This window comes from Mus pahari, chromosome 19, assembly GCF_900095145.1.
Source record: "Mus pahari chromosome 19, PAHARI_EIJ_v1.1, whole genome shotgun sequence".
NCBI lineage: Eukaryota > Metazoa > Chordata > Mammalia > Rodentia > Muridae > Mus > Mus pahari.
The window spans coordinates 42,803,967-42,820,742 of NC_034608.1; the positions used below are offsets into that span (position 1 = coordinate 42,803,967).

Here is a 16,776-nt window from a genome sequence, read left to right on the forward strand (position 1 = left end):
AAAGCATGTCCCTACTCTTTCAGAAGACCTGAGTTCTGCTCCCAACATCCTTGTCAAATGGTCAGAGTTGCCTGTAACTAAAGTTTCACAGAGATCCAACACCTCAGGCTTCCACGGGTACCCATTCATATGTGCGTATACCCACAGACAGACACACATGGTTTCAGTTGGACTTACTATTGCTACGATGCAACACCAAGACCAAAAGCAAGTTGGGAAGGAAAGAACCCTTTGGCTCATAAGTCCACATCGTGGTGTATCACGAAATGAAGTCAGGACAGAAACTCAAATATGCTTGGAACCTGGAGGCAGGGGCTGATGCAGAGGCCATGGAGGGGTGCTATTTACTGGCTTGTTCATCATGACTTAGACAGCCTTATTTCTTATAGAACCAGGTCCACCAGCCCAGGGATGGCACCACCCTCATCAGTCACCAAGAAAATGTTCTGCAGGCTTGCTACAGCTTGATCTAATGGAGGTGCTCCCTCAATTGGGGTTCCCTCTTCCCAGGTGACTCCAGCCTGTATCAAGTTAACTTAAAACTAGCCAGCACAGTTAACCCCTTGCCACCTTGCCACACAACACTTTTTAAGGCACAGTCTTTCCTTTTTGTTGTTGCTCATCCCAAAGATCTCAGATTAATAGATGTCACCAATATAAAACAAGATTACAAACTTTAAAGTGCCACAGTCTTTACAAATTCAAACACTTTAAAATTCAATCTCTTTAAAACTATAAAATCTCTTTTAAAATTCAGTCTCTCAATTATGGGCTCTTATTTTTGTTTGTTTTGTATTGTTTTCACAATTTACCAATCAAATTTATTTTTTTCCTTTTGTACACATTTAGACACTTAATCTATGCTTTTATTATGACATCATGGTAATAGAATCAGTTACCTATATCTCCATCCATCACAGTAGACAACACACAGAGTGCAGTAGGTCATTATTTCGGGTTCCCTAACTGTGGTCGACCTGTGAGTGGCTTGGCTATAGCTATTTCCTTCATTGCTTAGCTCGTCTCAATCTTCATTTGAAATCTGTGTAGAAAAGCAGGTCTGCTACACAGAAACTAGTCTCTTAGCTTGACATGCAGGAAGAACCACTCCAGGTGAGGTAAGGCAGGAGGATCGGAAACTCTAGGCCCGTCTGGGCTATGGGACCGAGCTCTGTCGCAGAACAGGACAGCCACAGAAGGACCTCATCCAGTGTTCCATACCATCAGATTGCAATGGGCAAGTTCAATGAAACATAACAAATTTGAGTCACCTCTAATGCTGATAAATAATAATAATAATAATAATAATAATAGTAATAATAATAACAGTATTAGTGTGACTTGATTCCTTATGTAGCAAAAACACATCCCATTTTGTTTCTCTCTCTCTCTCTCTCTCTCTCTCTCTCTCTCTCTCGTTTTTTAAAAAAAATTAAATACTTCTTTACTTCAAGAGGGAAGAACCAGGACACAATCACCATCAGCTCAAAGCAAAATCAAAGTCCAACAGTGTAAATAACTCAACATCTAATATCTGGGATTCACTCATGGTCTTCTGGACTCCTCCAAGGACCTTGGGTCCCCTCTCCAGCTCCACCCTCTGCAGCACACACAGCTTGTCATCTAAACTCTGGCAGGCTCCATTCCACCTCTGCTGCTGTTCTGGGTGGTTGCCCTGTGGTACATGGCTCTCCAAAATGCCAGGGTCTCGGGTGACTGGGATATACTTTCCAGTAGCCTCTCTCGGGCTTTCTTCAGGGACTGCATCCCTGCTACACTGCCAAGCTTCCGCTGTTCTCCGTGACCTCTTCATGCCTTCAAAACCAGTAACATATGGGTGACTTACACTACACAATCTAGCTACCAGCACAAGGTACAGCCTTGGCCGCTGGTGGAACATAGCTTCTGTGTGCTGACCCCAAGGGAACCCTTCCCAGAAAATGTCACCTTAGCCTCAAAAGTCTATAAGTGACTGTCAAACATTCCTCCGGAACTTCACAAGCTAGGCCTCCATTGCCTGCATTTCTCTCAACATTTACCTTCCATGCTCCCACTGAACAAATGACTGAGGTGTGAACACTGGATGGCTTTTCTAGCCCTAGGTTCCAAAGTCCTTCCACAATCCTCCCACAGAAATCAGCATGGTCACATCGGTCACAACAATACCCCATTATCAGTATCCTGGTACAAATTTCTGTCTCAGTAAGGGTCACCATTGCTGTGATGAAACAGCATGACCAAAAAAGCAAGTTGTGGGGGGAAAGGGTTTATTTGGCTTACATTTCCATATTGTAGTCCACCACTGAAGGACATCAGGACAAGAACTGAAGGAGGGCCTGGAGTAGGAGCTGATGCAGAGGCCATGGAGAGGTGCTGCTTACTGTCTTCCTCCTCATGGCTTGCTCAGCCTGCTCTCTTATAGAACCCAGAACCTCTAGCCCAGGGATGGCACCGCCCACAATGGGCTGGGCCCTCCCCCATCAATCATTAATTAAGAAAATGTTCTGCAGGCTTGCCTACAACCAGATCTTACGGAGGCATTTTCTCAATGGAGGTTCTCTCCTCTCATACAACTCTAGCATGTGCTAAGTTGGCATAAAATTAGCCAGCACACATACATATACATATACGTACATACATGTTTTAAAAGAAAATAAATCTTGAACAATAAGTCATACAACCACTTCAATAGATGCAGAAAAGCCTTGACAAGGCTCAACATCGCTGCACAATTAAAGCCCTAAGGAAACTAGGAACAGGAAGATCATATTGCTGCATAATAAGCACGATACACAAGTGATAGCCAGCATAACTGAACGGAGAAAGAAACAAAAGTTTTCTCTATAATCGGGAATGAGAATCCTGCCCATTCTCTCCTTTCTTACTTGATATAGCATTTCAATTCTAATCCAGGGAAGTAAGAGAAGGAAGGAAATGGACAAATAGATTAGGAGGACAGAAGTCATTGACTGTCCCCATGTGCAGATGACATGATCCTGCACCTAGAGACCCCCGGAGACTCTGCCAGGAAGTACCCGAGTCTGATGAGCATTTGCGGCAGAGCAGCAAGGTATTCCAATAATGTGACCATTAAGAGACCTCAAGTGAGATTTCACTCACAAAATCATCAAGTATCATTAAACAAACTAAATGAGGACGTGAAAAGCTCATTAATGAGTTCCAAGACATTGCAGGGAGAAAATTAAGACTGTAGAAGAAAGAAAGACCGACCCCACCACCACCACCCTGTGTTTCTGAACCTGGGAGAATTAGTGCTGTTTTAAAAAAATGGTTATATTGCTGGAAATGACCTACAATTAATGTAAACCCCACCAAAACCCCAGCACCGTGCTTTATTTACATGGAATCAAAAACGGCCCTGAATGACCAACCAAAGCAACCCTGCGACAAACAAGCAATTGTGGAGGGAGTCAATACCTGGCTTTAAAGCATTCCATCCTGCTATACAGGTGCGGACTCAAAACACATAGATCAATGGAATAGACGGTACAGGATAAACAGAAGTGAACCCACGAAACTACAGCACCTGATTCTCACCATGTGACCAACAAGTTATACGCTGGGGAAAAAGCAGCATTTGGGTATCCACATAAAGAAAGAAGGCAAATGATCAGGCTCACAGCTACTTTTCTCACCAGCCATTGCGTAGTGCTGCCCATGGTGTGCAGGGCCCTCCTACATCAATTAGCAATTAAGAAAATGCCTCACCGATGTGGCCGGCCGCAAGCTAACACAGTGGAGGCAATTTCTCATTTGAGGGTTCCTCTTCCCAGAGCAGTGGTTCTCATCCTTCCTAACGTTGAGACCCTTTAATACAGTTCTTCATGCTGTGGTGACCCCCGACCATAAAACTCTTTTTATGGTTGCTACTTCCTAGCTGTAATGACTCCTAACTGCTACTGTTATGACTCTTAATGTAAATATCTGTGTTTTGCGATGGTCTTAGGTGACCCCTGCGGGAGGGTCGTTCAACCCACAAAGAAGTCACAACCCACAGGTTGAGAACCACTGTCCCAGAGTGTCAAGTTTACAACTGACTGTGAAACGGTAAAATATGTGCAATTAAATTATATATATATATATATATATATATATATATATATATATATATATGAACCAGGTAACCACTGCCAATCAGCTTCCATGAGAGGAAATGCTGTCCTCCCAGTTTTGGAGACTGGACATCCCTGTAAGAGGGCAGCATGGTCAACTCCCGGGTCCTCTTCTCCCGCCTTCTGTTCCCTATGACTCTTGCTTTGCACATGCGCTTCCGCATAGTCTCTTCCACCTCTTAGATGTTATGTGGGCGAAGGGGCTTGTTTGCTTGCTTGCTTGCTTTGTCAACTTGACACAAGCTAGGGTCATCTGGGAACATGGAACTCAATGGAGGAAGTACATTCATCAGATTAACCTGTAGGCAATTCAAATCCGTGAGGCGTGTTCCTGATTAAGGACTAATAATAATGGGAGGGCCCTGGCCGCTGTGGGCGGTGCCGACCCTGGTCAGGTGTTCTTGGATTGTATGAGAAAGCAGGCTGGTGCCTTTAATCCCAGCACTAGGGAGGCAGAGTCAAGAGAATCCCTGTGGTGCAGGCCAGTCAGGCCTACCTAGCGAAACCCCGACTCAAACAACAACAACAACAAAACAAGACAAGGCAAGCTGTCAAACCATGTGGTGGTGTCGAGGATTTTCCCTGTCCAATTACGTTAGTACAGAGGAGGTCTGTGATTGGACAGGGAAAAGGGAGGCGGCGCTAAGAGTTGCAGAAACAGAGAGCATCTCAAGATAGGAGGGGAAGGAAGGCGGCTGTGGACGTGAACCTGTGTGGTGTTTACCAGCCACAAGTGGTTGTGGTATAGTAAGGTATTGTATTGGCAATACAATAATGTATTTGTAAATTGTGATATTATTGATACATAAATCTGATTGGTCAATTAAGCTTTAAGAGTCTTGATTTTACTGGGTTACTGGGTATTGTGATGTGCAACCATGAGGTTCACTGGGATGTGGAATCACTGACTACATGGGTTTATGGTTGAGGAAGAACTAGTGGCTCCCAGAACAAGCAAGCCAGATGTTGCAGGGGCTAGCTGGAGATATTTTTTTAATATTTCCCATAACAGGGTGAGGGTGGGAGTATCAGGAGGCAAGCCAGAAGGTAGCACTCCCCCCCCCCGCCCCAGGCTGCTTCACTTTCTGCCTCCAGCTTCATGCTCTGAGCCCCATCCCTGGCTTCCCTGCACACGATGGACTAGGACCAGGAAGATGCAGTAAACTCTTCTCCCCAAGTAGCTTTCTTTCTTAGGGTTCGTCAGGGCAATAGATAGCTCACTGAGAAGAAGCACACTAAGATAGAGGCACACCAAGATCGCTATCTTGTGAGACCTCAACAGCTTCAAGTACGTCCCCGAAGGCTCTGTCTCCAGATGTAGTCACAGTAAGAGCTAGGGGTTCAGAATATGAAGTTTTGAAGGAACACACTTCAGTCCTCAACAAAGCTCTTAGATGCGAGACCAATGACAAGATCTGCCGGAAGGATCTAGGAAAGTCTAAGGCAAGTGAGTTTTCGGCAGATGGCCCACCGTTTGGCACTGCTGCAGTGGGTGAGCTCTGAGATGCAGGGTCCCTAGAGCCTTCGTTCCGGGATTACGTCCCTGATGTGCCTTTCCTGCCACTATTACATAGCAAGATTACTGGGCATCAGCCCACCCTATTGGACAGATTTCCTACAGAAACAATATGAACATATTAGTTTCATATAGTAATGCTGTGTAGACAAATTGATAATTTCATACTTCCTGATAGTGATTTTATAGAATTCCTAAATTGATACAAGTAATCTTGAGCCCCCTATAAAATCAAAGCTGAAAATAGAGCCCTGTAAACATTCATGTATCAAAGGCTAATTGCACTAGGAAAAGAAAGCAGGATTGGAACAAATTTATGATCAAGGATTACATCTAGGTTAAAAAAGAGGCCACTACCTGGTAGCTAAAGGTCATAAACTGGGCAGTTTATTATAGGTGCAAGGATGGAAATATAAATTATGGACTAATCTATTTATACAAGACCTAAAAATGATGGGACATAAGACAGACGATTTGTCTCTGAGGCAAAACCATGCTAACTTACACTATAAAAAGTATTGCTTTAAACTTATAATGAACTGATGGAGCTAGAAACAGATACTAGTCAGGTACTAATCTTAATGGAAAGTCATGTAAACAATTCTGCTGTAACTCCTTATGACATGAACTATTGCCTTAAACTAACTATGAACTAATGGAATGTAAAAGTGCTTAGCAAACCATGTGATCAATTATCCTTAGAATAAATATTAAAACAACAATAAAGAGGCATTTTAGCCTTTCTCTACTTAAACCAGTGTGTCTCAAGAAAAAAAACCTCTCTCTCTCTCTCTCTCTCTCTCTCTCTCTCTCTCTCTCTCTCTCTCTCTCTTCCTTCTTTCTTCCTTCCTTCCGCCCTCTCTTCCTCCCTTCCTTCCTTCTTTTCTTTTCTCTCTTGCTTAAGAAGAGTTACAGAACTCAAAGCTTCTCTCCTGGCCAGCAGGAGGCCTGAGTTAAAGAGAAAAGAATTCTTAAAATAACTATTTTTTTCTTTTCTTTTCCCCTGGTGCTATTAGGTTCCTGGTGCCAGGAACCAGCAGCTTTTAAGTTTTACCCACAGAGTAGCAAGTGAGAGTTAAATTGCCAGAGGCCATCAGTTTTTGGTCCCTAAAACAGCAACAGACAGTTACAAGGCCAGAGATCATCAGCCTTTGGCCTTCTTCTGACTGATGTTGTGTCCCACCTCAGTACTTGAATGCCAGGGCTGACTCCAGGCTAAGATCCATAAGGGGAAATGTGACAACTGCATCATCGAAATTGCAAATGTTTGTATTTCAACTACTACCTTGAAAAACTAAAACAGCAAGCCATGAGTTGTGGCAAGTCTATCACAACTCATACATCACGCAGGAACTCCAGAGGAAAATACCATCAATTCTTGGGACTCAAAAGTAGAGAAATCCAGACTTAAACTGGATTGGATGGTTTGAAACGGCATTTGAATGATCCAGCGATAGCTGATGGACCCTTGGAAGACAGCAGACATTTAGAGGAGAGTAGCCACTCCTCACCACACCCCATGACAACAAGTCTCATCACATGGAAAAACTGGAATGTGCAGATACTACTCGAGTGAAATATAAATTCACATGGTAACACATACTGTGGAAAACTAGATGGCAGCTCCTAAATGCGTCAAGCACAAACTTATCTATCTCATTCCTAAGTGTGTAACCAAAAGGAAGGAAAAGGAGCGTGTATGCATGAACATTCATAAACAATTTTTCATAATAACCAATACCTGAAAATGAGCCACATGTCCATCAATTGATTAATGGGTAAATAAATCTGGTACTCCGTATTTGTTTTAAGAAAGCTCTGACCTGATAGCAGTTACAAACAGATAAATCTAATTAAAATAAGCATGATTATCAATGGTTGCTGAGGCCTGGGGATAGGAGGGGAGGTCGGCCACAACTGGGCAAGGGGTAATATGGAGGACAAGGGAAACATTAAACAAGTAGAATGTGCCATGTCTGCAAGCTGCATGTTCAAGGTGCATAATCAAGGTGCTCATCACCATGCAAGAATTCTGCAGCATGAAAACTGTACTGCAGTAAATGTCAGTGCAAGCACACATGTTGCCCCCATATGAGGAAGTGGGACCTGGATCACATATGTCATGTGAAAGTGGGAGGGGACTATTTGGGAGAAGAAGTTAAATACTGGGAAGGGGAAGAGATGGGGGGGGGGGAGAAATGAATAGCTTTGTACAATCTGTCTAGGTTAAGGAAAATGTTTTAAAAGACTGACCACGAGCTAGAGAGATGGCTCAATTGGTAAAGCACTTGCCTTGCAAGCCTGAGGCCTTGAGTGTGACCCCCCATAGCACACGTTTTAAAACGACAGTCAGGATGGGCGCATGCTTATAATCCCAGTGCTGGAGAAATGAAGACAGATTCTCTAGCGCTCACAGAGCTTCTCCTGGTCAGAGGGGGAGCCTGGTTCACAAAGCAAGGTGGACAGCTTCCAAGGAAGGATTCCAGAAACCAACCTCTGGATTCCAAGCACACACACACACACACACACACGCATGCATTCATGCACATGCACACACACACACACACACACACACACACACACTCATGCACATACAGATTTGTTGCCTATAAGGCAGTTACATTTAAATGTTTATTTTCAAAACTCTTAAAGACATTTAACATAGCAAATTACCAATGCCAAAAATCACTGAATAACATGAACTACTTTGCTTTCTAAATATGAGCATAAACATTCTCTTGATTGAGAACTCTAGGTACAGAGATGAAGCATAAGGAAAGAGATTGTTGTTAAAAGGTGTTAACAAAATCAGCCATTCAGAAGAAAATTAGTCTCCTCCTGGATCTCTATATATCTTCTTCTTAATGTCAAAAGAGACATTTAACATTATTTTCTCTATTTGTTTGTGTATGTGAACTGCTAAAAATACTATGAAGAACTGAAAAATGTTTTTAAATAGGCCATCTTAATTTGTGTGTTTACTTTTACCATAAAAACTTTCTACTTATTATCAGTAGTATATATATATATATAATATATATATATATATATATATATATATATTATATATATATAACTATAATACTATAATATGATTTGTGTATTCTATAGCTATGCAATATACAAGTAAGAAATTTTATATAATAAGGTAGATTGTGAAAAATGTTTCTTACTTCTGAGTTTGTTTTATCTTCAATTTTCTCTGGAAATACGATTTCTAGAAATGAACTTTGAGAATCTGAAAAGAGAAAAAAAAACATTTAGTTAGTACCCTTCCCCTTAATTTGACTAAAGGTTCAGTTTCTTCATAAGGCTTACTTAAGCAGCATGAGTGGCTAGTCACCGGGCACTACTTTGAAAACTCTGCTTCTGCTCACTTCAGGAGTCACTAAAACTGGAATTAGCCAGAGAAGTTAACTTGGCCCCTCTGCAAACATGAAATATTGATCCATGAAGTGTCCCACATTTAAAACAAAACACTGAAAACATTGACTTTGACAAGCAGACAAGATGGTCATGAGAGACAGAAAGAGGCACTCAGCATATGCAAATCACAGGAACACACAGGCAAAAACCAACCAATCAGAGACGTGCTTCAAGAAAACCTGGCTTGTGAAACAACAATATGAACTAACCAGTACCCCCTGAGCTCGTGTCTCTAGCTGCATATGTAGCAGAAGATGGCCTAGTCGGCCATCATTGGGAAGAGAGGCNGCAAACTTTATATGCCCCATATAGGGGAACACCAGGGCCAAGAAGTGGGAGTGGGTGGGCAGGGGAGCAGGGTGGGGGGTATAGGGGACATTCGGGATAGCATTTGAAATGTAAATGAAGAAAATATCTAATAAAATATGTTAAAAAAAAAGAAAAAGAAAAAGAAAACCTGGCTGAAATGAAAGACTTAAAGCAATGAACTAGAAAGTGCCTAGCCTGTCCGGGAATTATGGATAATAATGAATCAACGGTGAGCTGTGGTCTGATGACATCGTTGAGCTTTTAAAATCAAGAATCAAGCGGGAGTATGAGGAAAAACACGTCACATGTCATTGTGGTTAGGTTTTTGTCACCTTGACACAGGCTAGGGTCGTCTGCGTAGAGAGAAGCTTGGTGAGAAAAAGACTCCATAAGATTTGCCCGGGTAACAGCTGATGTCAGTGGGCCAAGCCTGCCTGAGTAGTACCACTTCTGGACATTGGTGCCGAGTTCTTGTGTCACAAGCAGGCTGAATGTGCTGAGAGAACAAGCCTACCCAGTGAGGAGTGCAGCGGGACCTCAGGCAGTGCTTTGGGAGAGCAGGTCTCTTCCCAAGAGGTAGAGCTCTTGAAACAAAAGACTCAGAGGACAGAGTAGTTAGTTCTCGCACACCTTTAATTCCATGGATAGGATTTATACACAGTTTTGGGGATGATTCAGGGTTCAAAAGCAGGTACCTCTCATTGGCTTGGACTGAGCACTTGGGGGAAACCTTATTTGCATGTGGGAAGGCCTGGTGCTGCTCCTATGAAACTAATAGCCACACACCTTTCTTTGGGGGGTGGGGGAGGGGGAGGGGGGGAACTGTTGGGGCAGTAACTTTGACAGGAGCCAGGGGACCAGGAGACATGATTGAACACCTTCTGTCCCATGTAGGTGGAAATCAACACCCATCAGGTCCCCAGGGTTCCAGACCTTTGCTTAACTGGAGACCAGGCTGTCTGTACGCAGCCCACTACCCCACAGCTATTTATAAACAAATTCCCCCAAGAAAATAATCTTCATGCCCAGATTTCCCCCAATAAATATAGCTATATTGTACTAAAAGGTCTAGAAACGAGCAGAGTAGAGATGGCAATGCTGTGGGGGAGCATAGCCACATAGCAGGAGCGACATTAAGTTTTATCATAGTGGACATACCATAGCATGCACCACTAACAGGAAGTACAGCACAGAGAGAAGAACGTGAGCAGACTAATTTCCTTACATTTACTGTCGATAGCAGTCAAACACGTGAGTTAAGGGTAGAGAAAAGCTAAAACTGAAAATGTCACAACTACAAACCTCTATGCCTGGCCAGACCCTGCACAGTCTTCACCAGGGTAAATTCAGGTGGGTCCACCCAATTCTCTCCTCCACATACCCTTCTCACTCACCCAGATATAGGCAAGATTCCACACCCTGTGCCCTGGCCTAGTCTGGCCACTCCTGCTTGCATGGCCCTGAGTTTCCAGGTTCCATCCAAGATCCGCTCTGCCTACCCCAACCTATGGGCCCTCTGCCATAAGACAACTTTTTTGCTCAGCTAGTGTCTTAGTCAGGGGTTCTATTCCTGCACAAGCATCATGACCAAGAAGCAGGTTGGGGAGGAAAGGGTTTATTCAGCTTACATTTCTATACTGCTGTTCATCACNNAAGNANNCAGGACTGGAACTCAANCAGGNCAGGNAGCAGGAGCTGATGCAGAGGCCATGGAGGGATGTTCTTTACTGGCTTGCCTCCCCTGGCTTGCTCAGCCTGCTCTCTTATAGAACCCAAGACTACCAGCCCAGAGATGGTCCCACCCACAAGGGGCCCTCCCTGCTTGGTCACTAATTGAGAAAATGCCCTGCAGCTGGATCTCATGGAGGCATTTCCCCAACTGAAGCTCCTTTCTCTGTGATAACTCCAGCTGTGTCAAGTTGACACAAAATTAGCCAGTACAGCTAGATTCTTCCAATCTTGTGCCATAATCTAGACCAGTGACTCTTGCCTCACCCTCCATTCTACACACTTCCCCCCAGTGTCTAAACCTACCTCCAAATTTCAGCCTGGACCAGAAGGCACATCCTGCTTGCCTAACCAGCACCCTGTATCTACCTGACTTATTCCCTCTAAGCCGTTTCCAATGTTTAGACCCAACCTGAGCCAAATGCCCTATGTAGCCAACTAAAGACAGGTATGGGAGATACCCCTAAAATTCTAATGATCCTTCAGAGACGGGATTTGGAGACAATACCCAGAAGTCCCAGGGCCAGCTAGCCTGGCTTATGAAGAGTGAAAAACAGGGAACATCTTTAAGTGGAAGGAAAGAACTGACATCTGAGGTTGCTGTCCTCTGATCATGCAACCATACATACATGCACACACTCCACACACTCCACACATACACACATACACATACTACACACAACATGAATGCATTATACACATACATATACTACACACACATACACACACTATACATATACATACACTAACACACATGCACACATACACCCACTACATACATATACAGACTATACACACACGCACACATACATATAATACACATACAATACACACTATACACAAATGCCCACATGCACACTACACACACATGCACACATACATATACACACATACACACTATACAAACATGCACCCATATACTACACATACATGCATAGACTATACACACACACACACACCCCAGACATATACACCCATATAAAAAGGTTAAAAATAAAATAAAGCACACTTGATAAAAGATGATTACCTAAAACATACAAAGATTTTTTTTAAATAGTGGCACACAATACAAATTTTAAAATTGAGGAATAACTTGAAAAAAGAAACTAAAGAGAAAGTAAGCCTATGAAAAGATTTCCACGGCAGAGATGAAGAGATGGATGAATGTCAAAGGCTAGGCTCAGAGCCAATGTCCAGATCTCAACAGCATATGCCATTAGGAGATTGTAAATTAAAACAATGAGATATCGCTATATCTTCTTATCATCATAGCCATTGAAGTCATAGAAACTGTGTTCACACACAACTTGAGCAAGCATGTAGACGGTGGCTGTCTTCACCACTGTTAAAACTGGGAGGCCACTGAGACATCTTTCAGTAACTAAATGGATAAACTATGCCTGACATGGACGGTGGAATGGGTATTTTCAATACTGTGAAGAAATAAGCTATCCAGCCAGAAAGAGGCATCAAGGAATCTAAAATATATACTTCAAACGAAAAGACACTTGTTTGCAAGGTCGTGTGGTGCACGATCCCAATTATACAACTTTCTGGAGAAGGCAGACAGCAAAAGGTGGTCGTTTAGGGATGGTGTGGAGGAGGGTGAGGGAGGGAGCACGGAGGATTCTGGGACCAGTGAGACTACTCTGCATGGTACTGAAGGGATGGGCATCTCTGGGCAGAACACAGAGCATACGGAACCCAAGTGCAGTCGGGTCTATCCCTGGAACAGATGCATCTCTGCAACATTAGCTGTTGACCCTCATAAGAGGACAGAGAGCAGGCGCTATAGACAAACACTGGCTACTGCTCAGTTTTGCTATGAATCTGAAACTACCTTGAAATGTGAACTTTGATGATTTTTCTTTAAAAAAAAAAAAAAAAAAGTTTGAGGAACTGGAGAAATGGCTCGGAGGTTAAGAGCACTGGCTGTTCTTCCAAAGGACCAGGGTTTAATTCCCAGCACCCACGTGGTGGCTCACTACTGCCTGTGACCCCAGTTCTAGAGCATCTTCTCTGGTTCACCCAGGACCACAAGTGGTACACAGACCTGTAGGCAGGCGAAATACCCGTGTACGTAAAATAAAGTTTAAATTTAAAAAAAAAAACTTTAAAAGCTATTGGCAATTTTTTTGTACTTACCACAGTTTAAAAAATTAAAGATAATAGATTAAAATATTAAAATATGCATGCATAAAATAATCAAAATTCAATATTTATATCCCATTGAATTTCATGAAATTTGCTGGTATATACATATCTATATCTATGTAGATACAGATATTTATAGATAGATAGATAGATAGATAGATAGATAGATAGATAGATAGATAGATTTAGTAGATATTAAAAAGGCAAGGGAGTTGGGGTGGACAGATTAGAGGGAGGAAAGGGAAAAGAATTAGTGATATATTTTAATTAAAAATAAAAAGAATAGTGAGGCTTGCTGGTATGTTTTTAAATTCTATATTGCAACTATTCTTTTTCTGTGTGTCCAGTGTGAGTGTAGCAAGCAGAGAGCTCATAACTACCTGAAAAAGCTTCCAAAGTTCTCCTTTTTGCACGTCTACTCAAGCCTGCAGCACAAGACTGGAAGCAGTGGCTATACAACCTAGTTGTCCTTGATTGAAGCAGAGGTTCAGGAGATCCACAAAATACAAAGTGACGCCAACTTTCTACTCTTTCCCCCCAGAAGAACGGTTCTTAGTTTTGAAGTGTGTTAACACGTAAAGGATAGGGGGGCTGCTATTTTAGATGTTGCTATATATTCTTTAATCTTTACTTCTAATAAACCAGGAAGAGAACACTGAGAGCCCCAACCATGCCTTCTTCACCTTTCAAAAGACGCATCCCACAGCTTCGACAAACCAGCAGACCTCAGAGCTAGAGGCAAGCGGTGGACTGGCACCTGCAGGAAGGCTGGACTTAACAACAGCTTGAACACCATAGCCTGACAAGTGGCTGAGCCCTACTTGATTCCAAAACTTAAGCAAGATTCTGTCCCTTCCCAGCTTCTGCATGCACCGCTGCATTGTCTCTGGGCATGGGGGTTTGTGTTTTAATGCCTTTTCTTTCCTATTTCTGGACGAACTATTATTGCATGTACATCGTGTTGGTAGAATTATCTGTGGAATCTGTTTGTTTTGTTTTGGGTTTTTTTTTTTGAGTCTGAGTTTGAGTGGTTTCCAGCAGCTGTTGGGAAGTATTCTTTTGGGGTCCACTTTTTGAGCTTTATGATGTGCATGATAGACCTACAAGAAAAGTCCCCCCAATCTCAGAGAACCCGCCTTGCGGAGCGCTCACCGGGTCCTGATGCCAGCAAGCCCCCCAGCTCAGCCAGCAGCAGCAGCAGTGTGTGCAGCATGGCGCCCAGCATGGCGTCTCCTGGAGTACCTAGACAGTTGTAAAGCCGTTGCACGGGGGCCGTGGGGCACGTGCCAGGGGCCACCCACGTCCTTGGAGCGCCCTAACCCCCTACCCCGCCTCCAGCCTCCCCCTCCACCACCTACCCCAGCTCTCACAGAGTCCGGCTGCTTCAAAATGAAACCCCGCATGCACAGTGTTGGAGAGGCTGCGCTGGCGCACAAGTATCAAAAAAGTACACACATATGTGTATACTCTTTCTAAGGCTAAACTACGACTGCATTTTAAGATGCATGGAGAAATTTTTCAAGAAAGAGTAAAGTGATTTTCTTCCTTGGGGTCTACATTTCCACAGGCACACTGCTCCCATGGACCGCCAGGCTTCCTTCCAACCTGGTTCTCCATGGCACTTCAGTTAAAATTCATATACCTTCCTTTTTAGGAACTTAACCAAAGCGGTTAATTTATACATCAATGGCAGATCCTTGACATTCTAAAAGACCTACATTTCAGCCTTTGTCCTAGCAGAAATGGCAGTGCCTTAGTCGCATGCTTCTGAACTCAAGAGTCCTGTCAGTAAACTACTTTCTCCTTAGTATTTCTGAGGGCTTGTGGCCTTCAACACTGCGGTATTTCCCACTATGGCTGGCTCACCAGTGTTAGTACACACCCAACTGTTAAAGTATTTGAGTATCCTGAAAAAAAAAAATGAAGTCTTTTAATATGTTTTCCTTAAGTGCAGTCACATTTGGCAAAAGCCATAACACTGAAATTAAGAAGAATCCAAATATTTGTGTATTTATAAAGAGGACGACCAAACAAGAATTTCAAATATTTTATTTGTTGTAAATGTTTTTATTTTAATATGTATATATACACAAACAAAATATTATTTTAAAAAACTAATGAAATTCAGTTAATATACCTATTATTAAACTTCTTTATGAAAGATTATGAAAAAATTTAAATGTTTAAAATTTTAGTGTCAATATCATTCCTTTTAAAGTACAAATTCATTTTAATATAGTTGAGAGTAATCACAGAGACCAACATAATTTCTGTAGTTGTCTAAGGAAACCACTGCTTCCTTCCTTTCTCCTGCCTAATGTTTATGAAAATATTAGTCAAAAGAGCCAGGACCCAGCACACCTTAGTAAATGTAAACATTCTAAATGACTTAATATCAAGCTTTGAAATTCAGATTTTAGAGTTAAAGTGCTCATGAATTCTCAAGTGGTTTTGTAACACCTCAACTTTTGGAAGGTATTCTCCGTGTTCCTGTTCAATCGACGCCTATCTGCTTGGGTAGACTAAACACCTCGTACCATAGAGTGTGCACTTCAATTAAAACAACACTGCTGCAATGCTTTACCATAATGCATAAAGAAAATTCAGAGTTAAATCAGTTCCTGTCATAGTCATTACAGTTGCAAAGATATTTAAAAATGGAAGCCCATAACTGATTGTGTTAAATTGATTTCTATCATAGTTATTACAGTTGAAAGATCATAAAAAATGGAAGCCAATAACTGAGTGAACACATATTTCACACTTTCCAAGTATATCATGATCTGGTAATTGTGGTTCTTGTGTATGCTCCTTCAGGAGATCTGCTTCTTTGTGCATTAAGAGACATAAGTCCATATAAATGGCTGTTAATCCATGCAAGATGAAAATGCAGACGTTATTGGCAATTAATCTTCCTAAATTAATACATGTTCAACCAGAAACTATTAATGGTAACTGGGGTCAAAAAGTCAGGATTACGTTTAAGCGCATAGTGACAAGTCTTGTGCTAATATAGTTAATTTGAGAATCGTTACAGTAACATGTTCAAAATAACTTAATCCACATCAAGTGCATTAGATTCACAAATGGCCAGAGAAAATACCCTAATAATGGAAACGTTCACTTTACATCCCGCGGAGTGCCTGCATGTTCCTGTGCTTCGCAATCCCCACCAGGATCCTGTGTTAATAAAGCTTGTTTTGTGGTGGTTTGTGTTCATTCATGGTTGGAAGAGAAAGGCTTTTCAAGAAAACATCAGGAAAAAAAAAAAACACATTTGCTCAGTTCCCTGAAGACATTTAAAAAATAAGGTTCTAATATTCTACTGTCAGGTGAGGGAGCTATATAAAGGAGGTGCAGGAGCGGGCCGAGCCGGAATCAAGTTTCCCTGAGAAGATATTTTCGGTTGTGGTGGAGGTGGCCTGTGAGGAGAAAAAAATAAGTGAGAATGTGTGGACTAAATGGAATATGGCTGGATTCATGCCGAGCTCAACACGACACCATCCTCAA

General features: G+C 42.3%; 2 protein-coding genes across 3 annotated transcripts in view; both read right to left on the reverse strand.

Annotated features, from left to right (window-relative positions):
- The window catches only part of Adam32 (ADAM metallopeptidase domain 32), a 94,714-nt gene extending 80,220 nt beyond the window's left edge, over positions 1-14,494 (reverse strand). The window contains exons 1-2 of the mRNA XM_021219503.1: positions 14,419-14,494; positions 8,823-8,887 (exon numbers count right to left, since the gene is read on the reverse strand). Coding sequence (XP_021075162.1) covers positions 8,823-8,887; positions 14,419-14,491 — 138 coding nt within the window. The 5' untranslated portion in view covers positions 14,492-14,494. The remainder of the gene's footprint in view (positions 1-8,822; positions 8,888-14,418) is intronic.
- Positions 14,495-15,298: 804 nt separating this feature from the next.
- Positions 15,299-16,776, reverse strand: part of Adam9 (ADAM metallopeptidase domain 9) — a 76,273-nt gene continuing 74,795 nt past the window's right edge. Inside the window, exon 22 of one of the 2 annotated variants that reach the window (XM_021218811.1) lies at positions 15,299-16,688. In XM_021218811.1, coding sequence (XP_021074470.1) covers positions 16,595-16,688 — 94 coding nt within the window. In that variant the 3' untranslated portion in view covers positions 15,299-16,594. The remainder of the gene's footprint in view (positions 16,689-16,776) is intronic. The other variant, XM_029531959.1, reaches the window with a different exon arrangement.